At 39.5% G+C, this 27,603-nt stretch overlaps 2 protein-coding genes across 6 annotated transcripts; both read left to right on the top strand.

Moving 5' to 3' along the window:
* Positions 1-111: 111 nt before the first annotated feature.
* LOC121655799 (opsin-5-like) lies at positions 112-4,980 on the top strand. Its single transcript, XM_042010645.1, has 6 exons — positions 112-250; positions 895-1,100; positions 2,935-3,034; positions 3,944-4,048; positions 4,128-4,351; positions 4,522-4,980. Exons 1-6 carry the CDS (start codon positions 112-114, stop codon positions 4,978-4,980), a joined length of 1,233 nt encoding a protein of 410 aa, XP_041866579.1.
* A 1,075-nt stretch (positions 4,981-6,055) lies between these two features.
* Positions 6,056-27,396, top strand: vit (vitrin). Of its 5 annotated transcripts, none has more exons than XM_042010565.1 (23): positions 6,056-6,477; positions 10,942-11,032; positions 11,203-11,268; positions 12,663-12,819; positions 13,129-13,262; positions 13,344-13,421; positions 13,905-14,108; positions 14,596-14,640; positions 15,002-15,040; positions 15,138-15,188; positions 17,295-17,357; positions 17,855-17,917; positions 19,924-19,998; positions 20,241-20,306; positions 20,762-20,824; positions 21,442-21,504; positions 21,805-21,852; positions 22,393-22,458; positions 24,042-24,189; positions 24,268-24,371; positions 25,035-25,261; positions 25,339-25,852; positions 25,997-27,396. In XM_042010565.1, the coding sequence occupies exons 2-23, from the start codon at positions 10,999-11,001 to the stop codon at positions 26,173-26,175; spliced, it is 2,487 nt and encodes an 828-aa protein (XP_041866499.1). In that variant the 5' UTR covers positions 6,056-6,477; positions 10,942-10,998; the 3' UTR covers positions 26,176-27,396. The 5 variants fall into 5 exon arrangements, with proteins under 5 accessions (XP_041866499.1, XP_041866498.1, XP_041866497.1 ...); XM_042010564.1 differs by having other exon boundaries at positions 10,859-11,032; XM_042010563.1 differs by having other exon boundaries at positions 10,856-11,032.
* The last annotated feature ends 207 nt before the right edge of the window (positions 27,397-27,603 follow it).

The following is a 27,603-nucleotide window of genomic DNA, read 5'->3' as shown; positions in this document are numbered from 1 at the left end:
GACCAGTCATCCCCATACTGGTTTAAGTCTGCAGTGTCTCCTGAAAGCAGAAGAGAGCAAAGCTGTTGTGAAGACAGGACAAATTCATGCCGAGGCATCGAAGTTTAGGCCATGGAAATAACTCTGAAGGCCTTTCCTCTGAAGGTGGTGACTATCCCATGGAGGAATAATAACCTCAGTACCCTGTACACAGACCCTCCTCTGTCTGAACAAGGTGAAACCATCATCGGAGTCTACCTGTTAGTGCTGGGTAAGTCAACCATCATACAATACCGTTTTATAAAGTGTTAACTTTGTAGTAAACAGAGCAGTGGCTAAATTCATTTTAAACTATCAGATTTAAACTTTCTGATATGTTACCATGAAAGAATCAGTTGGTGAAGTGCCGAGAACAAAACTAACTGTTGGCCATGTTTGTAAAGCTGTTGGTCAACTAACTAGCTGCCAACTAACACAGTAGGTGGAGTTTGTGTAACACAGAAGCAGAGATATAAAAAGTCATGGGCTTCTTTCAGCTTAGCAATGCTGTTATCCAACTACAGACCAAATTTATTTAAGTCTGAACTTCTTCAGTTCTCCCCACTACTACTTTAGGAATCAGGTCAAGAACTACGATCCTTAATGTAACCACCTATAATACTCCGTCGTACGTATCACTAGTCTAATCCTCTCCTCTGCACATTTCAACACTCAATATAATCTGAATTTGAATATTTTCACTTCAAATAAACGACACCAGCTAAAGTACAGTATACCTGGCTGTGTGTAACTCAACCACTACACTTATTTTACAGTGAGTTGGCAGTATAGTGCTTAACATACCACACAATACAAAGTCTGCTATGATTCTACACCAACTATTGCTAATGAAGCTGTGTGTTTCTCTCTATGCAGGATGGCTGTCATGGTTTGGAAACAGTTTAGTGATATTTGTCCTGTACAAGCACCGGGTCTCACTCCAACCAACAGATTTTTTCACTTTAAATCTTGCCATTTCTGATGCCAGCATCTCAGTGTTTGGCTACTCTCGAGGAATCCTGGAAATATTCAATTTCTTAAAGGATGATGGGTATTTAATCACCTGGATCTGGACCTGCCAGGTAAAACTTATGAAGCTAGACCAAGGCAAGACTTGATTTGAAAGATTTCAATACATATTCTCTCACACATCCATGTATTTCCCCACCACATCCTAAACCATGCTACAAAATGCTGTGCTAATAAATAACTGGTTTGTATGGTTTGTGCAGAGCTGTAAATATTGTATTAGTGTGAATTTTCTTTCTTTAGGCAGTCTCAATCAATGAAGTACATTAATAGAATCTGTAAAAGTCTCATTTAGAAGTGAGTATGCGTGTGACTGTGTATATGTGCCAGGGATTATGCTAGTAACCATGTGTGCTGGAGGTTAAATCTGTAATGAGATTACAATAATGGAGGGCTTTAAATGGGTGAAACTCTTCTAGCACCATGTCAACAACCAAATGGAGAACAACTAAGAGATCCAGGGTGGATTTTGGGGGTGAATTTTAATCATGTGCTTTCAAGTTGCTTTATGTGGGCAAGAAGCTTGTAAAAAAAAAAAACTAAATAATAAAAAAAAAAAAAGTAGTTGTTGGATATCAGTTCTGAAGTTCCCATTCTCTCATGTATATTTTTCCTTCTCACAAGCTTAGCCTGAAATGAAATAGTTGTCATAGTTTAGCTTGGAATTCATCCAGTGTGTTTGTCTTGCTCAAGGCTAGCTTTGGTAGAAACAGAGATATCCGTGCAGGGAATGAGTAAACTCTAAGGAATCATACAAAAACAAGCTGGTGTAACCAGAACATTTTCAATAATTAAAGTGTAAACTCCAAATTCTGAGATGTCTGTCAGGTGAACTCTGTCGCTCTTAACTTTCCCTTCCTCTAAGAGGTGGGTCAAGAGGAGTGTCAGAGGTAAATAAGGAAAGCAAGGCAAGTAAGAAGTGAAAGAAGGAGAACAAGGAAGGAATGGAAAGGTGAAGGAGGCTGGCATGTGAGAAGCAGATTACTGCATGGAGCGTGATGAGGCATGAACAGTTTCAAGCTAGGTCAAGTCCCTGTGTTTTGCTCCCTGGGAGTCGGTGATTGTACCTAATGGGAACAACATGCATTCTAACACTTTGTTTGTAAATAGTTCATTTTCCAATACCTGCTATCCAAAATATATCTTTACCATTTAATCTTGTACACTAAAACAGAACTTTAGCTAAAATACCACACTGTAAAATGTGTTTGGAAGATCAAATCACACAATCTTAAGAAGTCACTATCTGGTTGTAAGTTTTTATATAAACAGAAAAATGTACAAAAATCATCTCTGAATGAAAATCTTACCCGTCTCAATGCTAGTAGTTCCTTAACCTGCCAAATGTGAGTGTGAAAAACGTGATGATTGACATTGATAGGATTAGCACTAAGGAAGATCACGAAAGTCATCGAGACCTTAAATGAGCCGTGTCACCTGGAAGTGACCCAGCAGGGTGCTGAGTCTTGCACAGTTGGAGCTGAACTGAAACATAGTAACATAATTCCACTTAAGAGGAGCCGTGATTAGGAGATAATCAGTACTAAAAAATGGACTGTCAAAAGGACTGCTATAGACTAGGCATTTATTTCAGTGTTTTTATTTCAACACATCAAGTGAAAATCTAAGAGAAGTTTCCATTTTAATTACCCTTTGCTAATCCTGTAAGTTTAATAGCCTGAAGCCCACATCAGAGACTGGAGTCTGGAAAATATTGGTCAAAAGACTGTAGGAGCTCCTCAGCTGTAACATCTCCATCGAATAAAATTTAAAGCAAAAGAAATTCATCAGATTTATGCCTTGAGGCTTTGTTTTTACTCCAAGGTGATGCAGGAAGGAGAGGCAATTTGATGTGCCATCAGTCACCTCTTTCTGTCTTTTTTTTAGATGGATGGCTTCCTCACACTGCTCTTCGGCCTTGTAAGCATCAACACCCTGACCGTTATCAGCGTCACCAGATACATCAAGGGATGCCACCCGCACAAAGGTCAGAACCAACTGAATTCAAGTGAGGAACAACAAAGAAAGCTTCATACCAGCGTGGCTGCCTCCCTTACATTCCAGCAGGTCTTATTTGACAGAAAATTGTGTTTTTCAGCTAATGAAACCTAAATACTGACTTCAGCTGTGGAAATAACTACCACTTGTCTGCAGCGATTCCATTTATATTTCTCCAACATGTTATTAAGTCAGTTTGAGGTGACATTTTCTTTTTTGGGGCTGTAACTGATGCAGAAGAATGCCTTAATTACATGGAAATTAGGTTGAGCAACTGCTTCTGATTTTTACTGTTTTTGTGGTTGTTTTCATAAAATGCAATCTTTATGAACCTGTAAGGGGTTTTTTAACACTGGTGGGTAAACTTTGAGCACTTGTGGTGAGTGTGGGGTTTACCAGCTTTATTTCATGCTCGAGTACAGTTGTTACAAACATCTGATATGGAGCTGACAAGGGAATTCAAACAATTCAAAGTGCAAAATAAATGTGAGTGAGACCAGTAAAATGTGTTGATAAGTATCCAATAGCAACAACAGCGCTACGCATTGTCAGTATAGTGTTCATTGTCTATCGTAACCTGCTTAGAAGAGTAGTACTGGATGCTGACAGATGGTATCTGAGAGCTGCTTAGCCTGAAAACAAAACTATGTGTACTTTGTAAACAGAAGTCCTTTTCAACTGCAGATGTTTGCAAAGGCTGTTAATATAAGAAAAGACTCCTTTGTTCTGCAAATGTCACAAAATATTGACATTCATAACAAGTCAAGAATTTTGCATCTTTTAGAGCCTCTCACTTTCTGTCATATTTGCCAAAGTCCTCACATTCAACCATCCCACAAATTGTTCCATAATATTATATTACACTAACATTGCTTTCCCTTGTTGTGTGTTTGTTCAGCTCGCTGCTTCAGCATCAACACAATAGCAATTTCATTGATCTTCATTTGGGCAGGAGCATTGTTTTGGTCTGTTGCTCCATTACTTGGATGGGGCAGCTACACAGGTTTGTTTAAAATATCTACTTAACTAGATAAATATAAACTCTGAGCCACAATCTGACCTCTGTTTCTTATGTTTCTTAGATCGAGGTTATGGCACCTGTGAAGTGGACTGGTCCAAAGCCAATTACTCCACAATTTACAAATCATACATCATCTCCATCCTTATCTTCTGCTTTTTCATCCCTGTGATGATCATGCTGTTCTCCTACATCTCTATTATCAACACAGTGAAAACCACGAATGCCATGTCGGCTGATGGTTTTCTCTCAGCTCGCCAAAGGAAGGTGGAGAGAGACGTCACAAGGGTAGGCCAAAAGCTGAATGATTTCAGTTTATTTCTGAGCTTTTTATAATTGAGATTTGAGTTGTTGACCAATCAAACTTGTCAAAACTATTTAAAACTTCCCTCTGAGAAATAAACCTCCCCACACATTGCTCCAGTCTTGACATTTGTGTCCTCATGCCCCCTTTCTAGATTTCTATTGTAATCTGCACTGCTTTCATCATGGCCTGGTCACCATATGCAGTGGTATCAATGTGGTCAGCCTGGGGCTTCCATGTGCCAAGCACAACCAGCATCATCACTCGTCTCTTTGCCAAGTCCGCCAGCTTTTACAACCCGCTCATATACTTTGGCATGAGCTCCAAATTCCGCAAGGACATCTCTGTTTTGCTGCCATGTGCAAAAAAGAGCAGGGAAGTGGTGCGTCTGCAGCACTTTAAAGACCTCAAACCAAAGTCCGAGACCCCACCACCACCTGCGTCACTTCCTGTCCAAAGCCTGGAGGTGAAATACAAAGCAAGGGAGTTGAACCAATCCAATCATGACAGCGACTCAGGAGTTAACAGTCTTCCTCAGACCCCTCCGCAGATCTTCCACATTGATATGCCATCGCACATTGAAACATCAGAGTACTGGTGTGACAGACTCTGAAGACTGTTTCCATTTCACTTGAACCAATACTTGAAGCACAAGGGAAGATTGAGAGTATTTTTGTATTTTTTGGTCTAACCCGTGTTCATAAAGTGTGTGTGATACATGTTAATAAATTATTTTCCGAAACTCAAACAGGATTTCCATCACTTTTTATTTACTGCTCCAATAAAAGCATTTCAAAATTTCATTCAGTCCAAACTTGTAGTGGCAGCATAAAATGTGGAGAAACTATCCTAAATCTACTCAAACATACCCAGAAGAAGCAGAAGAAATGTGCAGGCTGTAAAGTAGCTAGACAAGAGCAGCACAATAACATCTGGAAACACTGAACTGTCCTTGACTCAGCTGCAGCGTGAGATGGTAGCCGACAGTATACTGTCATTTCCCTGCTTCTACATCAGATTTCACATTTATGCTGCAGATTACATTCTGTCAGTTACTTGTCTACACAATTGTGACCTTTTACATCTTCATTCCATTAAGCCTCGCTGCACGTATGTATAAAGTGTTCTTTAAATGAAGCAGGACTGCTCTGTTTTTACTAAAAACCAAGAAGAAATTTCAGTCCATAAGTACTGTGAGTTCAAACTTTTCTCTGCTGACAGGTTGTCAGACTGGCAGTACTACTGAATTGAGAAACCCTGAACCAGCAGCTGATCTCTTTTTCTTTTTTTTCTTTTCTTTTGGCACCATCTATGGGCATTTATCTACTGGGATCGTTAAGGTTTCATCTCAAAAAAGGTCCTGGTGGTTTCTGCAGAGACAATAATCACAGACACAATGAGCTCTTTTACAGCAGCACTTAAGACCTTTAAATCCAAATGGCAAGCAACCATCCATATAGTACTCAACTGCAACACCTTGTGTGCCAGTGTGCCTAAACCAACTGGATCAGCCTGTAAGTAACAGAAGCTGGTAGGACTGTGCAGGAGGGGATGTAGAGGTGCAATAGCTTTTCAAGTGTGTTTCCCAAACAGGTGATGATTGGTTTATTTGGTGGAGGAGGAGTGATTGATCTGCTAAAGGCTGACACACTCTATTTAGCTGTTTAAATTCCCAGAGTTGAGTTAGTTGCAGAATAACCATAATCTTTTTGTTTTTCCTTGCATCATGGAAAATATGCAAGTAAAGTAGCAAGCGTGAGGCAAATCTACTCCACTGGTATGCTTAGGGCCGTGTGTGTGAGAGAAAAAGTATTTGTTGCCGCTGTCTCTTCGGTGCGTCCTTCTCCGATGGCCTCAAGTTGCAGATCTCTTTCTGCCTGGGTGAAAAAGCTGGAAGCGTGAAGTGGGACGGGCAAGCGGGGAAACTCTGGCCCCGTCCCGTTCTCCACTTTTAATGAGCACTGCGATCAAGCAGACGTAAAACTCCAGGTGGAACAGGAGCCTGCACATACGCCCGCTGCACTCAAGTATTTTCAGTGAACGAATAAAAGAAAGTGTGCGCAGGGAATTACTTTTTTTAAACGGCAGTAGGATTATTTTACCTACCCAGGTGAGTTGACTTTTATTGCTCTTCGGGGATGAAGATTTTAAACTGGGAGTTAAACGTGGGGTTTGGCTTTTAACTTTTGCGTAGCATGACTGAATAATCAACTTGTCAAATGATGCGTAATTGCGCGTAATTGGCAGCACTGCGGCTCAGTTGTAAAAACTGACTCAGGGGGTGAGTTTCATAAACGCTACAGGGGAGGGGGGGTACTGTTTATTTTGATCACTGTTTTCTTTTTAAACCAATGACAATAAAGTTTTTCATCTGATCTCGAGTTTTAAATGATGTCTTCTATTCCAGGTTTAACTTTCTGTTTAATCTACACTCGCCTCTCATCCTTAAAATAAGTTTAATAAAAAATTAATAAAAAGACTATACAATAAGACAATATAACTGATTATTAATAAAGATATTTGAAAAATTATCCAAATGTTTTTCAGCCTGCATTTCAATTTTTTTTTTATTTTCCAAGTGCCTGAAGGGAATTTTCCCGTTTTTAGTGACCTTTTGCTAATCAAGTTTGACATTTTCGTTTGTATTCTTCTTGACGTTCTGCATGGTTTAAAGCAGACTGATTAAGCACAGGTGGTCTATACATAAATATGTCCAGCAGCAAGCTACAGGCTGTGGCTTGCACCGAAGTCAGTGCCAAGAATTAAAGTAATTCAGCTTCTGCTGTGCGCGATAAACAAATAGCAACAGCGCATAAGGCTTTAGAAATGACCCTGTAGAGACATGTTGGATTTTCTCTGTGTGATCTCTCGTCTTTGATTTCTTAGTCTGCTTGTTGCTGCAGCACTTGGCACATCTAATATGTTAACAGCACAGTTCTAACACCAGTGTGAATGGTGGGATTTAACACTCCCTGGTAATGTGAGTACATACAGTCTAACTCCATGCCTTTACTCGGGAACACAGAGAAACAAAGTTTCCAGCTGGCCATGATGCTCAAATAAGCCCCACTCCCCTTCAGTTCTTACCCCTAATGCATTTGCACTGTTCACCCCAGGCTAGGAATGTGGCTGCTGCTTAAATAGAGAAGGTCAGAAATAGAGCCCTTGTGTTTAGCATCAGGCTGCATGTCCCTAATTGTCATACTTTTGTGGTGGAAACAATTTTATGGATGACACACAATGTGTTTGCAGTGCTTATGAATAACTGCTCTTCAGCTCTTGCAAGACTCTGGTGCACCACTCACAGGTGTGTGAGGTCTGCCCATGATTTGAGAACCTATTGTGTGCTGGTCTTTGATATACAGACAGTCTCTGTATGTACATCCTGTTTGCATTGTAGCCACTGTATACCTATAACATTCCCATCAAGTGTGACGTTCTTCTTTTAAGATCAGATTTCTTGTGCTGATGCACCAGTGATTGAGGAGTTTAGCCTGCAGGAATTGAAAATGTAAATTTAAACAGATCTGATGGCATTCCACGAAACAGCTTGGCCTTGTGCAAGCTTCTTTAAGGTTGTCTGGTGCATGTAATCCACATTATAGTGATATTAATTTCCTGAGCTGAATTGCACTTTAATTCCTCAAACTATGTGACCTGTCTGAGCGGATTTGCTCCCCACAAAGTGACCAAAGTTGATGCATAAAATCTAGCAGTAGAAATCTCTCTGGTTTTGTACATTGTCCCAAAGTTGTTTCAATGTTGATGGTTTGTTAATTTTTTTTACCCCCAACTAGCTGAAACTAGATGTTGGAGTTGTTTGGTTAACCGAGAAAATAACTGATATGATATTAAAGGTGAATTTGACTTATGTTACTCAAATAGCTCATGCATTACCTAAAGTTTGAAGTAGTTGTGTGCACTTACACACTAGGTTATCCAGTGTGCTTCTGACTTACCATGGTGGTAAGTGGAAAGTCTGGCAAATATTCTGAGCATGTGATAAGTTATCCTAGATTCTCTGTTTATTTTCTATCCTCCGTGTGTGTGTGTGAGATTGTGTCTCTGCAAGCTCCCTTAGGATATATTATCTACTGAGGAGGAAACTCCCTGCAGTGTTTGTCGAAGGACATAATTTGCTGTGTGTGTCATGTTCATAAAGTCAGAGGACACAAATTAAGTAGTCTCAAATTATTGTCATTTCAGCTTGTCATTATGTACCATGATGTCATGCATCCCTACAGAGAAATAAAGCCAGTCGGAAAAGAAGAAAGTTTGGTTAGGAACATTTCCATGCTGAATGTGTCACGGCCTTTGAGAAACATGCAGTTCAATGTTCCCCGTCATCCAGCTGATTTGTTGTAGGTGTGAGTCAGGTATCGTGTACTCCTGTCTCCTTTCTCCTTTACTGTAGATGTGCATATCTGTTCCAGCTTGTCCACAGTCTCTCCTAACTTCCCCTTGCAAAGAAAAATTGCAGTCCTTAATGTACAGTAGTCATCTACCTACCTGTCAAAGCACAGCACTGTGGAAAAACTATGTCAGTGCTCACAAATGCTGCAGTGGGGAAAGTCCTGCCACTGACAAGTTGCTATATTTTATCTTTACATGATATGCCAAGTTTGAGGTGTATATTCACCTTTAAGTTATCATAGTGAGATGAGAAATTGGATGCTTCACAAACAGCAAGCTGGTAGGAAATTGTTTTTTTTATTACCACCTTTAGGTTGGCAGGTAACCATCAGGGACTCCAGGAAATTACATGGTCCAAGTTAAGAAATAATCCAGTACACTTTTTAGTGCTCTGGGTTTCGTCTAGATAGCAAATGAGACATGAGGTGTTTCTCAGTCAAATGCAGAGGAGCTCGTAGCATAGTTTTGTCCTTGAACAGTTTAAATCTGAGCTGTTGCAGGCTCTGCAGAGATTTTAGCAGTATCAGCTATAACATCTATCTGCCAGCAAAAAGCAAATAACAAGATGCTGCAGAGTGTCAAACAATTTCTAGACTGATGATGATTTTGAATTAAAATGAAAACTTAAGAATCCCAAAGGAAAATGTTATATTTATGTAATTGTCCTCTTGTCCCTTTATGCATCCCCACTCTAGATCAACTGTCTCGAGAAAAGCTGTTCAGTTCATGTCTCTTTAAGGGCCATTTCAAGCCTGCTTTCTTCTGATTGGTTAGTGTCTGAAAGCTCATCTGAGGGCAGCAGTTTTGTGGACTATATGAAGGTATGAAAAACAAATAGAAATTTATTGCTGAATTAAAAACTGAGTGTTAAAAGCAGCTTAAAGACTAAACTTTGGGTTAAAGAAACTCTTTTTACATATTTACTTCAACATCTGACAATTACAGGAACTATGAATATGCAGCATCATGAAATTATGAAAATAATAGCACAGGAAAAAAAAGCATAGCGGCCCCCTTTAAAACGTGGGTAGCTTATAAGTAACTTTAGACCCCAACAGATGAAGTCAATTACAATAAAAAAAAACTCAATATAGTCAAAGATTTATTGTTTTATTTGTTTTTTTTAAACCTCTAACCATAGAAGATATGCTGCTGGCAATTTCTTTTTATTCGGGAATGTCACATAAAAATGTCAACTACTCAACATGACCACATTCAGGCATGTTACCAGCTGGGGCAGTTGGAGGACCTTATGAATACCTGGATAACTGTGTGAAGTCATCACAAATATTGGGAAGTAACAGTACTTGTCTAACAAAGCTAATTTACGGTACACATGAGCATGAGTCTGACCCAGTAAGATCAGAAATGTGCACATGATGAGACAGAAACTGGCGTTGCCCTCTTGGGTGGGCTTTCCTCTGTCACACTAGATGGCATTGGCTCTCATGTATTGTCAATCAGGCTGTGTATAAAAGCCGTCTCTCCATAGTTCTGACTTTGCTTTTGTCGTTATCATCAGTGCTATGATTACATACTAAGGTTGCATTACAACGTCTGGAGTGATCCCTCAACCACCTGCTTCTTGTCACATCAACAGAGACTTCAAGTAGGATTTAGGTCTCCATATGTGTATAACTGCTGAATCTAAAAGACAAACACTGAGAAATAGTCTTTATTTAAAAGTAGGATCCAGCTTGATGTGGTTTTTACCCCCCAAACAACAAAGAACCCATCTAACTGCACACAGCATCTTATTCTTTACATATTGAATTATGTTTGTATATGCCTGCTTTCATGGATATTAGAGGGATGATTTCTATATACAGTTCTTTCACAGAGCCCAAATATTTGTTGTGGAGCTTCTAATTGGCTAAAATGCAGTGTTTACATCTGATCTTGGAAGTGGGACAACACATTTTAGAATAAAAAAAGTGTTTAACCAGCCAAGCTACTTTATGAAGACATGACAAGTTATTGAGGCTTCTTATAGCCCTTAAAAGGAGCCTTCTTACAGTTTGTCTACAAAAAAGTGCAGGAATGTACATGTCAGATTTACTCTGTATTGTTTCCAGCAGGAAAAGCCTCACCAGTAAGCAGGAAGCGAGGGGATGTGTTTCAGAGGGTAATGAAAATCTATTCCCTCTCCCATCTCTGTAAGATTGTGTGGTAATACAAGGACACCTGGCTGACCTGTTGAACCAACACACCACCCATCATGATCAGAGTATCAGTTACTGTCATCATTCTTGGTGAGAAACCAATCTTTCTCTTTGCAGTATGTATTAGTCCTGATTACAATGTTCCATGCCTCCATCAGAATGAGTTTGCTGCATCACTGAGATCTTGTGTGTACAATAAACACACATGATTATGTTACATTGATGGCCGTTATATGAAACTCTCCCTGCTTCACCTGCAGCACTCCTCTTGTCCTGTGCATGCCGGGCCAAGCCTAACGGATCAAAGAACAAGAAACCAAAACAAGGTAAGCAACCTAGTCTCCATCAGTCCCAGGGTTATTGTCTACGCTGCATTTTAATTCACTCCCTATCAAGCATTAGGAAATACGACACTACTTCATTTTTCTAAGCAGCTGATCATATAGTTCACCGTGTGTCAGCTCTGATTTCAGTGCTGTCATAAGAAGTTGTCAGTATACAGCGAAAGTGAAAGAATGTGCAAACTCATTACTGTGAGATTTAATAAATGTAGTAAAAGAGGAAGATCAGTTACCAAATAAGAATAAAAAGAAAATGATCAACAGCAGTAACTGGGAGGTGTTAAATGAGCCAAATCCTCACTAATCAGACCTTCTGTGGTCATCCTATGAGTACCCAGAAGATGCCATGAGTAGTGTACCACTTGCTTAATATTAGCTCTAAAAAACAAACAGGCTAGCCAGGGTGTCAAACTCTGGTCCTTGAGGACCGGTATCCTGCAGGTTTTTATTGTTTCCCTGATCTAACACCCCTGACTGAAATTAATGGGTTATTGTGAAGTTGACAAGAAGCTGTTGGATCCATTTGATTTTATTCAGGTGGGCTAGTGTTTCATACTTTCCACAATGGGTGCCATTTTAAGTTGGATCTTCTATGGAAGAACAGACAAAAACATTACTGTAAAACATCATCTATATGGATGTAATCAATGTATAAAAAAAGGGTCATGGGCCACATTTTCTCCAGGTACTAAGTGGGTAGCTTCCTCCCACAAAAACATGCTTGTTAGGGTAACTGATGTTTCTACTTTCTTCTGACGATTGAGTGTGACTGGAGACCCAATCAGGCTGTATCCTACCTCTTGCCTAGTAGCTGCCCCGTATGAACTCCAGCACCTGAGGTGACACTGTAAAATTCAAAATTTAGCCAAAGAGCATGAAAGAATGCCAAATATTGGGTGTTAACTTGGCCAGGACAGCCACATTGCTTGCATAGAAGTGCAAGCATGATGATATGGGGCTGGATGCATGCAAACAGGAATTATTGGATTATTATTGGCAATGAATTATTTGTGCACAATAAAACAATCTAAGGCGTAATGCTAAACACAGAAGAGTTTCCACAGAAGAATGACAAATATAAAAACTAGGACCTGGCTAAGTGTGCGTCTAATTCTAAATTCAGTTGAATTACTTTGAGGCCTTTGAATAAGGAAGGTACAACTACTACTACTAAACACTGGCGAAGTATCAAAGAACATTTTCCCAAAAATTTCACTTCCTATTTGTGGCCAGTTTTTTCAATACAAGAAATCTAATATTTATTTTTATCTGAAACATAAGTACATTTTTGTTAAATAATTTGAGATTGACATGCTATTACAGATGTATCTGTCTCGACCTGCTTGTAATTCTGTCTAACCAACATCTTCTGTCCACAGTTGTTCCAGACATAGACTGTGACGTCAGGGCAGGAAAGATCAATCTCCCAGAGTTCATTGTCAAATGTCCTGCACACTGTAAGGAAACCAAGCAGCAGGTCTACGGGACAGGCGTGTTCGCCTCCATCTCCAGCATCTGCAATGCAGCCATCCACAGGTTAAGAGCAGAGGGACGACTGCAAGAAGTCTCACCTGAGATGCTTTTATCAAAACTGTCTTGTCATATTTAACCCCTTAGTACCAGACAACCCATGGGCGGTGCATAACAAATAAATATTTATTTTACTCAGTCTCTCTTTTAGGTGCATACACATTTTATAAACCACTGGAAATCTTAAGATTTGAATGACATATCTCATTCCAGGCTACAATCATAACTGCAGTAAAAATTTATTTCATACCAATTTTAGGTGAAAATGGAAGGATTTTTAAGGTGTTAAATCTGATCAATAAATTGTTTTCACAGTGGTATCATCTCAAACTCAGGAGGAAAGGTGATTGTGAGGAAGATGGCTGGGCAGAACATCTACAAAGGCAGCAATTCTAATGGTGTGCGCTCGCTTTCTTTACCCAAATGGAGGGAGTCATTTGTTGTCTCAGGTATTGATGATGAGCTAAACCATCAAACATGGTTCTTAAGGTAGAGCACTCCAACCAAAAGCAGTCTCTGTTGTGTTTCAGTGGGGAAGCCAAAGAAAGGAGTCATTTACCCCTCTACGCTGGACTACGTTCCTTCAAGACCAACCTATGTGAAAACAAGTGAGACAAGGGTTGTTGCATACAGTTAAATTTTCAATGCATCTTGTTTTTTCAATATCTGGAGTACTACAGTTGCATGTTACCTCAGGAGTCTTTTATAAGAAAAGGCCTTGACTTTGATGTGACTTTCTAATTTGGAACTTAGTTGTTATGAAATTTTCAATATAAATAGACAAAATGAAGGTGTTAGAAGGGATCTAAAACTTTGTATTTTTGACAAATTTTGGCTTATTTTAAATCAACCAATCGAGACTTCGTTGTGCTTCACAGCACTGGTTCAGTGCATCCGAAGGACAAAAGGTTACTGGATAAGCATCCCTGCGTTTGATTTTGGCATGTTGAACTTAGCTTGAATAAAGAGCAGAATTGCTGCAGTCCGCTGAAGAATGACAAGAATGTATTACAACACAGAGGTTACTGTAGACGCTCTTCCTTCCCAATAATCCTTGTACACAAGTGCCTTCATCTCTCGTCTACTTTCAGGTCAAAAGGAGGCCAAATCACCTGCTGTCACCACGGTACTGCCTGCAACAACAACACCTGAAGTCACCACTACAACTCCTGAACCAACCACCACCACTACCACCACCACATTGGCTCCCACTACAACCACAACTACTACTATATCTCCACCACCACCCTCTACTTCCAAAGCCCGAGCTGCTGCCCATAAGATCAGGGATGCAGGTGATTTTAAACAAGCACACACTAACATATCTCCAGCCAGGGAGACACCTAGTTGATGTCTAACTAACAACATTGGGATCAGATTCAGGAGCTGGTTGCCAGAACAAGCTTTCCTTTATGTGAAACTGAGCAATGACGATGAGTGATTGCAGCTGGTAATTACAAGCAGTTACAACTGTAATTATGAAAAATTACAGCTGTGATGAAGTTAATACAGCCCTGTTAGTTGTATCTGATCTACTGACTTAGCAGATCTTTCATCACTGATTAAATGAAAACACAATCTGATTGTAATCACTGTGAGTCTGCAGCATTTGGGTAGAAATGCAATCACAGAGCGTAAACAGTGCCACAATATCTTAAGGTATGTGTGCAAATGAGATGGGCAATCTGCCAGGCAACCTCCCAAGCGTCTCTTCCTTTCATTTTCTGTAACACTATCTGCCTTCTCTCCGTACTGGCACCCATTTGTCTTTCTTCCATCTAGGCAGCAGTCACCCATACCTTACCCATGTGGCTGCCACGAGTTCAAGTAAGTGAAGCAAAACAAAGGGTAATTTTCTTTCAGGGGGTGGTGTGAGGGACTGTGGTGGTCTTACTTAATGCTGGGGTATTCTGGAATACGTGTTTATGCAAGCATGGGGCATTTGCTTTGCATAAGTCCTGTGAGAGTGGCGGGCATCAGGATTCGTCATGCATTTCATGTTAAGAGGTATCAGTGGAGCCGATTTAAAGCAAGTTTGTCACTGTCAGTGGGGCAACTTGTATTTTTAACAAGCTAAAATCAGAACAGTTAAGTCAAAGTTAGTATTTTTGCTTTAATTAAAAATCCTTCAGTTTTCTACTCTGCTTTTTTTTTGTATAAATTTGCTTAAATTGTGTTATTGGTGTAGGACAGTCACAAAACGGTCAAGGAAAGAGCCCCAGCCAAGGTATGTAAACACTCTCCCTCATGTTACAGCCGTTGGAAAGTCCTTCATCACACATTTGATAATTAAAGTGTAACTAAACTAAGGTATTTCTTCAAAGTATTCAGAGGAAGCTCCTATCCGAACAGATTCCCACAACGTGCCAGTGCAGGTAAATCAATCTTTGTTTTTGATTGTCAGAAATGATCTCCACATTTAATCTGCCATCTTTTTCCATTTTTCTTTGCTCTTACACTGACGTACATGAACTCTGCATGAAATTCCTTTTCTGTACGTTCACAGATGCTTTAAATTACTGTTAACATGAATCATACTCCGTTCAGTTCGCTTTCAAGGAAATACAGCACTCAATCGTTTGAACATTAGTTTCAAATATTTCATGTTATTCCTTTATTTATCTTGAATACAAAGTAATTTTACACAGAGAATGTTGGACATTTGCAGGTAATGTTTAATCACTACTGCATGAATGCATTAATTTTCAATTTTCCCCCATTAACGGTGGTCACATTTGTAACTGGGTATTTTGATCCAACAGTCAAAACAGTAACATAAATCCAGTTTTATCTGGCATTAGTGTGTACTATGTTCACTAGGCATGGTTAAGTTAATTTATTACAGTAAGTTGGAGTTTTAATACATAGACAATGAATTAGAATTATTTAATTGCTGCTGGTGATTGATGAAAATCAAAACCATATATCCTCAGGGCACCATGAATATATTACCATAATTAATTGCTGTAGAAGAAAATCTAATTATGATACAAGAGGTAAAGTTAGAGAATGACTGAAACAAAATCCCTTTTTCAAAATCCATTTAAAAGAAAACTTTTTAAGTTACATGCTTCCTCAATTATCTTGGCGCTAGCAGCTCTGGAAAACTATGAAACTTGATGATTTGTACAATTAAAGCAAGTGCTATGCACACAGTAGAGTAGTGTTTAGTGTAATCATACCAACTGATATTAATATAGTATCCTGATTTGGCCAGTCAGTTCACATTTGTATTCCTGGTAGCAAAGCTAAGATCGTTAGTTTAAATGTTGGAACATTGTTGGAACAATTCAAGTGTTGGCTCAGTAAATAACTATAAATAGACTTTGTGCAGGCTTGCTGGTGTCAGTGAAAAGCACATAACTTGCTACAATCTGAGGTATTAAACAAAACAAACTGCAAAAGCTGTGAATGTTAAAGATGTCAATTTTGAACTCACAATAAACGGAAAGAGACATTAATTACCCTTCGATGTTCATTTTACTCTCTGTAAGATCATGACACCAAGAATAGTTCAGGTTTAAACCTAAAAAATGGTAAAAAGATTAAATTTTTTGTCAAATTTAAACTGGTAGTCTAGTTGATGATGATTTATACACAGAAGCTGACAAAAAATAGTCTGTTAGTTAATTATTTTGCATCTTTAGGGTTATATTTCCCAATGCATTAACAGTAAACAGTATTTTATTTTTGTCGTCAACTGATATAAAGCTGATATTACTATCGCAATAGGATTAATTATCCATATAACAATTTTAGTTTGCATCATTATTTTTATTGTTACATGATAGTTTTTACATTCCTAATGTGCAGTCAAGTAACTAACAAATGCATTTGGCAGATAAATGCACTTAAGTAAAAGGTACAGTATATTGGAAAGTAGCATGTTATATAAATACTCAAAAGTTGTCCTTTTGTAAATTCATTTAGTTGCTTCACTCAACTAGTTGGGATCTAACTTATACCAACACAGTGAACTGAATGTCCAAAGCCACACAGCCCATAAAGCCTGTAAAACTGAGAATCTGAGAATCCAAGGCATTTTTGAATACAATATTTTCTACTTCAGCGCTGCTTTAATTATAGGGCACTTCTGAAAAAGACAAACTTGCTCTTAGTAAAACTGTCTTGGATAAATAAATGTTTAAAAACAGCAATCGTCTTGGGCTTTATTGCATTTCTATCCTAACTTATTGCAACTGCTGGATTACAGAGTCAGCCAGTCATTTTACTGTGGTCCTTAAGGGGGACTCTCTAACTTCTTTTTTTTTTTTTTTTTTTGTACAAATCTGATTTGCAGTTTTGTCCTACACATGGCCACCAGCACTTACATCAAGTTTCTCAGTTATCTGCTGTGACATGTAGAAAATTGCATGCCAAATAATTTATATTTGTGGGGATTCTTTATCTGACAGTGTGAATAAACAACATCTTTTTATATTATCTTGAAATACAATTTTTTTTCCCAATTTTGTCTCCAGGTGTCCGCAGAACAGAGGCAGGGTCAGCCATCAGGAGGCAGCCTTCCTCTCCAGTTGGTCCAGGTCAGCCTCATCATCAGCACTCACACACACAGTAACTAACAGGTAGGTATGCTGGGGCTGACAAGGAATGTGGGTCAAGGAAAGCAATAGGGGACAGATGTCTGTTGAAATGAGAATCCAGAAGACCCCATTGTTCACACCTTTAAGCCCCTGTGATCTTTACTCTGGGGTCACTACTAATCCGCCCCATCAAGCATCTCATTCTTCTCAAGATAACTGCTGTTTCCTGTCATCAAAGACACCTTCTCAGTCGTATTTTCATTTTACAAGATGAAAAGAGCCAAATTAAGCAGAGTTAAGGCCCATAAAGACGCCCAGCATATATCGTATTGTTTTTGATATCATGCTGGGGAGAAAATGCCTTTAACTTGCCTCAAAGCAAAACAGCTGGGCTGTATTTGTGGACAAAGGCCCAGAACTGAAGCTCTTCTGCCCCCACCCTTCTTCTTTCTTGTCCTCTCTTTCTCTATTTGCCTGTTTCTCATCGCTACAAACAGCTTTCAACAAGGTTCAGCCTGCCCCGCCTGACCGGACTCCAACCATGAGCCAATCAAACCCTGGTAAGTGTCTTCAGAGCAGAAGTCTTCAGCTGCACTGATGCAGACAGTGCTGATCAAACAGGGGGATAACTAGGGCCATAAAGCTCTGGTTGCAATTTTTTATTAAGCAGCACTAATGTTTACCCTCTGTGGGAAGCTATGGTTCAATAGTCCTCCTTAAATGTTGTGGAGAAATAATAGCAGATTCTCAAATTTCACAGCACCCAACAGAGAAAACTGAGCAACGATTGCAATCATGCTTCTCAAAGATGAAGGAAGATGTGATAATATTGTTCCGATGAATCTGATATGTCTAAGCAACTTTTTTAGATAAGGCCACATGCTCTGAGAAACGTGCTCTTTCAGTATGATATTAACATTTTATGACAGATTCCATGGGGTCTGGTTTTGTCCAGTTCCTTGTAAATGCTTGCAGATAGGGTTAAAGAGATGAAAGCAGCGGTACCAAGTGGACCAGTGGTGATCCCACAGAGAAGCCTGAACCAGTCCACAGCCTAGCAGGATCTGGGTCCGGTCTATGTTTATCATAAATAAAAATCTTCCCAAACCAGAAGAGGTGTGGCTCACTGAGGAATGTGCCTGTTTTTTTGTTTTTTTTTCCCCCTACGGAGTGTAAAACCATGGATAACCAAAAATTTCTACAGGCTCGTATGATGGCCGACTATCAGATTTCATTTCTAAGAAGCCGGATGAGATGACTGAAACCAGATATTCAATTAACCTTTTGCTGCTTAGATATCAATCAGTGCAGGAAGCAGGTATTGTGATAGGTGCGATTTTTAAAAAAGAATTTACTGATCCCCTTGAGGTAAGTCTTCAAGGTGGAAGTCAGAGTTCAGAGGTGAAGGTCAGCAGCGCTCCTGGAGCCAGCAGGGATTCTGTGTCTTTTCTCAAGGACTCGCTTGTTTGCAGAAGTTGACGTTTCCAGCTTTGATTTATGAGTAGAAGGATTTCTACCTGTCACTTTGTCACCTGGCTGCTGCAAACAGATGTTTAGATTTATTGTTTCATGTTTTGATCCAGTTTGGGCTGGCATTTACTACGAAACATGTTAACCTGAGAGCATGTGTGGAAAAAACCTCTGTAAAAAAGTTTTGTGGTTCATGGCTTTCAAAAAAATCACATATTACACCTTAACATACACTGTATGTACATCAGTGCTTCTGTAGCTGTAATGTAAAGCAAGCCCTCGTGCTGAATGATGATCGTTTTCAATGATCTTGCTCTGACCTTGTGGCCGCAGTGATCGCTCAAGTGACGATGATTGAAAAAGTTGAGCTCAATCCTTTTAAAGCATCTATTATTTTAATAGATAAAAACAACACTGCTGAATGCTGTCCACTACTGGGCTTTAGACCAATAGCAGATTAGGTTAATCTCTGTGTCCTACTATCTACACTGTCCCTTGTTTGACACCAACTTTAGAATAATACTCCCACGCTTCAATAGGCGGCTGGCTGGGCTCTCTCAGTCCATCCTAGTAAACAAAAGGCCCTGCTCACCAGCTCTTCACTCGATGGGAACCTCAAAGTCCGAGCTGTGTGTTTGTTTAAGTTACGCATCCACCACAGAGGTGTGGTTAACTGAAGTGTGTTGTCATGGTTCAGTAAGTTCAGACAGAATGGGTGCAATGTTATGGTTTTACAGAGCTCTTTGGGCCTCTCGTGTTCAATTACATTTCAATTATCCACAATCCATTTTTGATGTGGAAATTTGTATGAGCACTCTTTGGGGGACTGAAGAAGCAAACAGAAAATGGGAAATACATTTTCTTAATATTTGGGCTTCCTCTGTCTTTCTATCCTGAAGGTAGAAAGAAAACACCTTTCGCTAAAACAATCCTTAGTCATTTACTCCCCGACTGTCTGAATGACTACTGTTTGTTTGGTATCTAGCTGAACCACTTGTGCACACTCCACTCAACGGTGTCAGTTAAGTGGAGGTCACAAGTACACTCCTCCTTGATGCGTGTCCTGAACGCAGATTTCTAATCTTCCTCTGCACAGCTTTTCCCAGAAGGGATTGGCCACCCTCTTCTTTTACTCGCCCTGATTGGTACCCTGGAGCTCGACGACCAGCAGGTACCAAACATGGCTCTGATCAGTTGTAATTCGCCTGTTTAAATGTTCATTCACTGTGTAGATGTCATTCATGTCCATGCAAGCTAAGGTAAGACTTTTAAGCAGCATGTGTCTTTCTATTTTCACTGACATGAATCTACTGAAAAGTACTGTAACTTACAAATAGGCTATATAGAAGTTAAGCAGTCTGATGCTAATTCTGACATTTGCTGATGAACCCACCTTCTCTGCTGTACATTCAGATATTAGTTATGCAGTTCCAGACTCAGGATATGGTTGGAGTGAGACAGACACATCTGAGATTACAGGTAAGTAATTCTGCCTTCCTCCAAAACACCAAAAGTTTGGTGCACTCTGGCCCTCCTTTACTGCAAAAATGACTACACCTCATATCCATTGGTGTTGCATGTGGAAACACGGCATGCTCGTATGATCGATACAGCTTGGTATCTGCTGACCATGTATGTGTTCAATAAACTCCATGTGTGAGTACATGCAATGTGTCTGTCAGGACACTGTTTACATGCCATCTGCCTGCCATATGAGAGACTCTTTGAAGTGTGAAAAAAGAGCATGGTGCAGGATCATGGTGCATGTGAGAGTGATATACTGTGAGGTGATAATTGTACAAAAAAAGCCATTGTTTTTTTACTGGTCTGTGATTGGTTGTGAGGGGTGTGTGACCAATCACAGCCATGAAAACATGGGCTTTTTCTTCTGAAATTTCTTCCACACTAATGGGTTTTACAACATCCTCCTCTAGCTCGGGATCACAGGCCTGATATGTCAGAGTATGAGCGGTGGTTTTATAGCTTTGGACCCTACCGTAAGTGTTCTTGTGTTTCTATTTATTGGGCACTAACAAATCTTCAGGTTTTACACTATGATATAAATGGGCTGGGATTGTATACATGGAAAACCTGTTTGTTTTTCTTTCAGTGATGCAGTAGCACACAGCTTCCCTGACGCGACACATGGGTTAATTTAACATTTGAATGAATTAGACTAAACTTTTAGACTAGCCAATAGTCAGTACAAAGACATTAAAGTGAGGTCAGTTTCCATTTGACTGCATGACAGCAAATAAGGATCAAGATAATCAAGTGACAGAGATAATATTAGATTTGTTTTCAATCCTAGTCTTCACATTAAAGAATATGCCTTTGCTACATGCAGTGTGGTCTGCCAACATGACACAAAAGAGCAGAAAAAAATTCGACACATTCATTACAGGCTATGCTTCCATCTCTTTGGAGGCACAGCTGAGCTTCCAAATGTAGTGGTTTGGAAAACCAAGAGGCTGAGCCATTTTCACAAAAATATCCACCACACATCTAACCAAACGAAGCATAGAAGAAACGGGGGAGCAAGGCTATAATGCCACGGTATGTTTGTGTTTCTCGTGTCACAGTTTTCCCTCATGGATAATGCCTTTCCTTTTAGCCCCCCGATCCCCTGACTCAGATGGCAGCCATAAAATGCCCCTGGATACAGCTCATACTAAAGGTGAGAATCAGTTACCATGGATACAGTCCAGGACGGCCTCAGCTTGGGTGTATATTGTTGCACCTATAAAGCATTTCTTCATTTTGTCATTTGCACTGCAAATCACTGAGTTGTGAGATGTTGCTAAGTGGTTCTGTTTTAGCTTTCTAATCATGAGTCAGCCCTACAAAAAAAGAAAAAAAGGCTATAAATTCTACTCATGTCAAATGAGCTTTTTGTGGTAGGTTTTATGGATGATTTAATTACTGCTTTGTGGTAGAACGACGCTAACTCTGAGCTTGTACAATATCATCTGTGCAGTGGAGCCAGTGGATGTGTGGAAGCCAGAAGCAAACCTCTATGAATCTGGTAAGATTGCTTGCACTACTTCTCATTCTGTCCACCAAAGGAATCACTTTGCCAGTAAATCCTCAGTTCTGACTGTAAGTACAATCCAAACCAAGGCTTTGTGAGGAAAAGGCTCAGCCTATAATTGAAGGTAGTTTGGGTGAAAGTCAAATGGCATGGTTGCTCGAGGCATGATGTTTGTTACAGCAAATACTAGCCAGCATTTGGGATCACTTAAAAGTGGAAAGCTGAAAATGTGCCAAATAAACTGTCTAGATGATTCTGTAGCAGTAGGCATTTACTCTATCTGTGGTGTTTGAGAGTGGAAGATATATTTATGGAACTGCTGTGTGTTGGATGGTGAAAAGATAATAACTGCCAGCTGACTTTTTTGACCTATCCCATACAAATATGATAAATAAAAAGAAATCAATTTTCTATAATATCAGGAGAGCTCATTATTTTTCAGATCATGAAAGGACGTAGTTTATTAACTTTGGTTCTTTGCAGTTTAATATAGAAAAGGAAGATTTTACTGAGCTGTACTTTTTTGTCTTTCAGGCTTCAATGTGAGAGAACAAGAGCCCCCACCCAGAGCACCTGAGGCTGTGTCACAGGGAGACCCAAGTATGTTCCTCATGGCCAAATTTATAGCATTTTCAACTTTGGCTGGTACTGTACTACTGAACTTTTTGAAATCTCTGATATGCCTAAAAGTAACGTGGTAGAATCTTTTGCATTAACTAACACTCAAGTTTTAGTTTTACAAAAACACTATTCATTTAGGTGTGTATGTCTGAGATCGGATTTTCTTTACATATATTGCATTTGCTAACTTTTTTGACTCTGGCAGTCCCACGTGTCAGACAGAGGCAAGCTATAGTTAGCATGAATCTATCATTAATGTTCTTTATTTCCTTTGTATCAAATTTAACAGAATGTTATGTTTCAAGCTTTCATAATTGTTAAATATTTCAAAATTTATGACACATTTTAACTTTTAAGTGAACTTATACAGTGTTTCCTGACAGTTTTAGGAACTAAAAACATCAGATTTTTCACACAAATTGTGAAAGTACATACAGAAACCTTAAACAAATTAAATAAACTTTAACAAAACAAACAAAGATCACAACAAAAGAAGATTTATGATAGTGAGGTCACAAAGACGTCAGGGCAATTTCTATGAGTCTAAAGGCCTCTCTCATATTAGCTCATGTTAATCCTCCATCAAGACATGGTGAAGGCAGTTTAATAATTTGGTCCTCTTTTTACAGCAATCAGGCTATGACAGCTGGTGAATGATGGAATAATGAATTCTGGATTTACGTGTGATTTTTAAATGCATCTCTTCGCAAAATGAATTTCAAGACAAACTTTAATGTCATCAATTATTATTGGAGATTAAATAGCATTAAATAGTAAATTAAAGTCCTGACTTTAATCCCGCAAGAATGTGGGCTGTGAGAGACAACTGTGTGAGCAGGTTGTGTGTTGAAAACCACCATCTCATCAACACTGAAGCTGTTCTTTAAAGTGGAATGAGCTCAAATATCTCTGAAACTGATATATTGACTGATTAACATTTACTGGAAATAGTTAATTGCAGTTATTGCTACACAAAACGGTCACACCAGATACTGAAAGCAGAGGTTGACATACTATTACTTCTAACAGATATTAATATTGGAACATTATCCCTTTTTTTTAGTTATGTAGTATTTGTTTAACTGAGTTCAGTGTGCATTTTTGGCTTGAAAGAAATAAGAAAAATGTCAGCTTTAAGCACTGCTGTGATCTCTATCAGTCTTAAGAATCAGTGTCTTTATTGTCATTGTAAGAGAACAATTAAATTAAAAGTAGTCTTTAAAGTGCCTAAATAATTAATTTTTTTTTTATTATACAATTAAATAAAAAAATCTATGTAAAACATCACATTCACAAAACCATTCAATTAAACCCAATAAAACTAGAGTTTAGTGAATATATGGCATTTGCATAGAAACTGTTACTGAGTGTTTGTTTTTGTTTTCAATGCTCTGTAACATCTACCCGATGGCAGAAGTTCAAACAGGTGATGTTCAGGGTGGGAGGGGTCTCTGATTATATTTTGTGCCTTACTGAGGCAGTGAGAGCGGTACAGTTCATCAAGGGAAGTTAAAGGACAGCCTGTGATTTTCTGGGCCTTATGATGTGTCCTTCCTTTGCAGATTGTAAAGTAGACCTTGCCTTCTTGATGGATGGAAGCTGGAGCATCGGAAAGCGGCGCTTCAAGATCCAAAAGGACTTCCTGGCTGAAGTGGCTCAGGCCATTAACGTGGGTGTAGCTGGACCCATGATGGGCATCATCCAATATGGGTAACCTCTTAGTTCTTGTTGTGTTGTTATGTACCAGTTTGAGGAGAAAATGTAATTTGACGGTTGTTTTGTCTAAAGCGATGACCCCGTGACCGAGCTCAGTCTGAGGACTTACTCCAACTCCAGAGAAGTAAAGTCAGCCATCGATAAGATTGTGCAGAAGGGAGGCCTCTCCAATGTGGGTGAGTGACCCACTGCTAGCTGTCAGTTACAGCAACTGGCTAGGAAACGCAATGTGTGAAAGTGAAAAAGGTGCAATTATCGCATAGTTTACAACCCAAGCACATTTTCACATGCGAGGATAGAATTAAATCTAAATATGCTGCGAGACACTGTGAGCTAAATTACAGTCCTGCTTCTAGAAAGCCATGTTTTTCTTGCACTTTAACCAAAAAACTTTTGCTTTTACCAGTTTGTTGCTTTCATGGAGCAAGTGCTGTTTTCCTGCTCTGGTTGGTGCATAACTACCACATGTGAATTTAAGACCTGCTAAATTTTGCATGCTGCAAATAGTGTTTGCCTAGAAGCACTCTGTAATCATACAGCAGCATCAGTGGTTGTAAAACCGTCTATAGTCCCCACCGGAGTCCCTCCCACCATTGTTAAGACCACCAACAAAACAATGTCAGACTAAATGATAGGATATCACAATGTTCGTAACGATAGACACAGTTTATAGAGATGTGTGTCTTTGTATTGTATATTATACAAGATGGTATATAAAGTTTTTTATATGGTATATGGTGTCTTCCTCCCTCAGCTTGTCATTACAACCACAGACTTGTGCAGAAAGTAGATGTAGCATCATTTAACTGTCTCCCCGTTGCCCTCTGGTGTCCTGGCAGGGAAGGCCCTCTCCTACATTAACAAGCAGTACTTTAGTGATGCCAATGGAAACAGAGGAGGAGCTCCCAACGTTGCTGTTGTGCTTGTCGACGGCTGGCCCACAGACAAGGTGGAGGAGGCATCTCGACTTGCTCGCGAGTCTGGTATCAACATCTTCTTTGTCACCATCGAGGGTCCCGATGAGAATGAAAAACAAAACCTAGTTGAAGCCAACTTTGTTGACAAGGTGCAGTATTCCCACAAAGGTGTGCTTCATGACAAACGTAAAAACTGTCAGAAACACAGCCTTGTTTCCTCTCACAGGCTGTGTGTCGCACAAATGGCTTCTTCTCCCTTCCCGTGAACAGCTGGTTTGCCCTGAGGAAGGCCGTGCAGCCCCTAGTGAAGAGAGTGTGTGATACAGACCGCCTGGTCTGCAGCAAGACTTGCCTCAACGCCAACGACATCGCATTTGTCATCGACGGCTCCAGCAGCGTGGGAACCGGAAACTTCCGCACGGTGCTGCAGTTTGTGGCCAATGTCACAAGAGAGTTTGAGATTTCTGACACAGACACTCGGGTTGGGGCTGTGCAGTACACCTATGAGCAGAGGCTGGAGTTTGCCTTTGGACAGTACAACAACAAGGCTGAGCTGCTGAATGCCATCAAGCGCATCAACTACTGGAGCGGAGGAACCAGTACTGGTGCTGCCATCACGTACGCAGCAGAGCAGCTTTTCAGCAAATCCAAACCCAACAAACGCAAGATTATGATTGTTATTACAGATGGGCGCTCTTATGATGACGTCAGAGCGCCTGCGCTGGCTGTCCACCGCCAAGGTGAGAGGTCATAACATAAACTAAAAATGAGATTAGAATGATTTTACCCTCTCATAAATCAAACCCTCAGTTAAACACTTTTTTAAAGGGCTAAGTCTCTCTCTGGCATGTTTATATAATCTATTATTCTTTCTCCTGATACAGGGGTGATCGCCTACTCCATTGGCATTGCCTGGGCAGCTCAGGACGAGCTGGAGTACATCGCCACAGACCCAGACAAGGAGCACTCCTTCTTTGTAGATGAGTTTGATAATCTCTACAAATTTGTGCCCAAAATCATCCACAACATCTGCCAGGAGTTCAACTCTCAGCCCAGAAACTGAGGGCAGGCTGATGTTTGATGAGGAGGAGGTATTAAGAGGGGCACGTGGAGTCTGGATCATCTTAACGGACCTCAGTAGTAAATAAATTTACTCACTCTATTGTCCAGATGGTGGCGCTGGATTGGCTGCAGTGCCACATATTTCTCAAGGAAAGGGTTTGAAATTAGGCAAGGATTGTAGTTTTGGACAAAATAAATGTTAAAATCTATCAGCATCTTGTTCCAGAAACACAGAAGGTGCTCATAGAAACACTATTTTTGTTCTCTGAGCTGACAGCACATGGGTGGCATCTCAAAGTGTCTCAGAGAGCAGCATAGTCCTGATCTGTGAAATCAGTGCTGCCATTAAGTCAACCATTATAAAAGGTTCAAACTTGTTTTATTGATGTTATAAATAGTTTACATGCTTTACAGATGAATTAATAATTATTGAAAATCTAGTTTTCCAGGTTGTGAAATATCTATCTGAATGCTGTCCAACATATTTTGAAACCCAGCTTGTTTGTCAGGATCAAGTTTTCCTTATTAAAATTTGGATTAGATAACAGAAACAAGTGGAGAACTATTTCCTCTTTGCAATGTATAATTTGGTTCTTAAAGCATTTGTAAATTATTTATTAACACTAATAAAGCTCATACGTACAACCTTATAGTACCTTACTAAGCAATAATACATATAACGCTGCCTTTCTGGGAAATGGTTCTTGCAGAGAAGCATAGGTCTAAAGCATGCCTTGCACTTCATCTTATGGCTTAACATACTTCATACTTAACAACATGGTGCTTTTGTGCAATTCTCTGTAAAGAGGACACACTCAACGATGGTTAATGTTGATCTTCCTCAGGGGAGATTTGATGATGGGACGTTGTTGAAGTTTTTTGGTGCTGAAATTTACTTTCTATATAATTCTTACACGCAACAAAGAGGTGGGTGTAAAAGCCAAATCAGTATGGAAAAAGGATGTGGACTTGTGTATCTTGTATAGAGTGAAAAAGTGCTTTTCAGAAGTAAAAGTGCTAAATGTCATCACTATCACTGCTAGCAGTGGCTGCTTCTAACATTGCAGGCATTACTTGGTATTGTTGAAAGAATATTTATGATTTTATCCCTCTTATTCCTTGTTTGTACATATGCTTATTAAAATCCTTTTGCTTAGAATGTTCAGATTATTGATCAATATTTTTTTGCAGTTTTTAATAAAATAAAGACAGAAAAAAAAGAGCTTGAAGTTGCCGATTTGTCCCAGATGTTCATTGATTTGATGGAGACATTTCAGTTCAGCTCAGTTCAGCTTATTGTGTATAGCACCAATTCACATCATCTCATTGCACCTATACAAACACAGTTCAATTAAATCACATTCACTGTACACCAATTATAATCCAATTAAAACAAAATCCATTATATGATCCATATTAGTCCAATTTC

The sequence above is a fragment of the Melanotaenia boesemani genome, chromosome 16 (genome assembly GCF_017639745.1).
Source record: "Melanotaenia boesemani isolate fMelBoe1 chromosome 16, fMelBoe1.pri, whole genome shotgun sequence".
In the NCBI taxonomy this organism is placed as follows: domain Eukaryota; kingdom Metazoa; phylum Chordata; class Actinopteri; order Atheriniformes; family Melanotaeniidae; genus Melanotaenia; species Melanotaenia boesemani.
Note: the sequence above shows the minus strand (reverse complement) of the source record. Positions and strands in the feature narration are given on the sequence as shown.

Coding starts and splice junctions, on each gene's coding strand:
- LOC121655799 (XM_042010645.1), top strand. CDS start 112: ATGGAAATAACTCTGAAGGCCTTTCCTCTGAAGGTGGTGACTATCCCA. Junction 1,101..2,934: donor CCTGGATCTGGACCTGCCAG/GTAAAACTTATG, acceptor TCTTTTTTTTAG/ATGGATGGCTTCCTCACACT. Junction 4,352..4,521: donor TGGAGAGAGACGTCACAAGG/GTAGGCCAAAAG, acceptor CCCCCTTTCTAG/ATTTCTATTGTAATCTGCAC.
- vit (XM_042010565.1), top strand. CDS start 10,999: ATGATCAGAGTATCAGTTACTGTCATCATTCTTG. Junction 15,189..17,294: donor CCCACAACGTGCCAGTGCAG/GTAAATCAATCT, acceptor TTTTGTCTCCAG/GTGTCCGCAGAACAGAGGCA. Junction 25,853..25,996: donor GCTGGCTGTCCACCGCCAAG/GTGAGAGGTCAT, acceptor CTCCTGATACAG/GGGTGATCGCCTACTCCATT.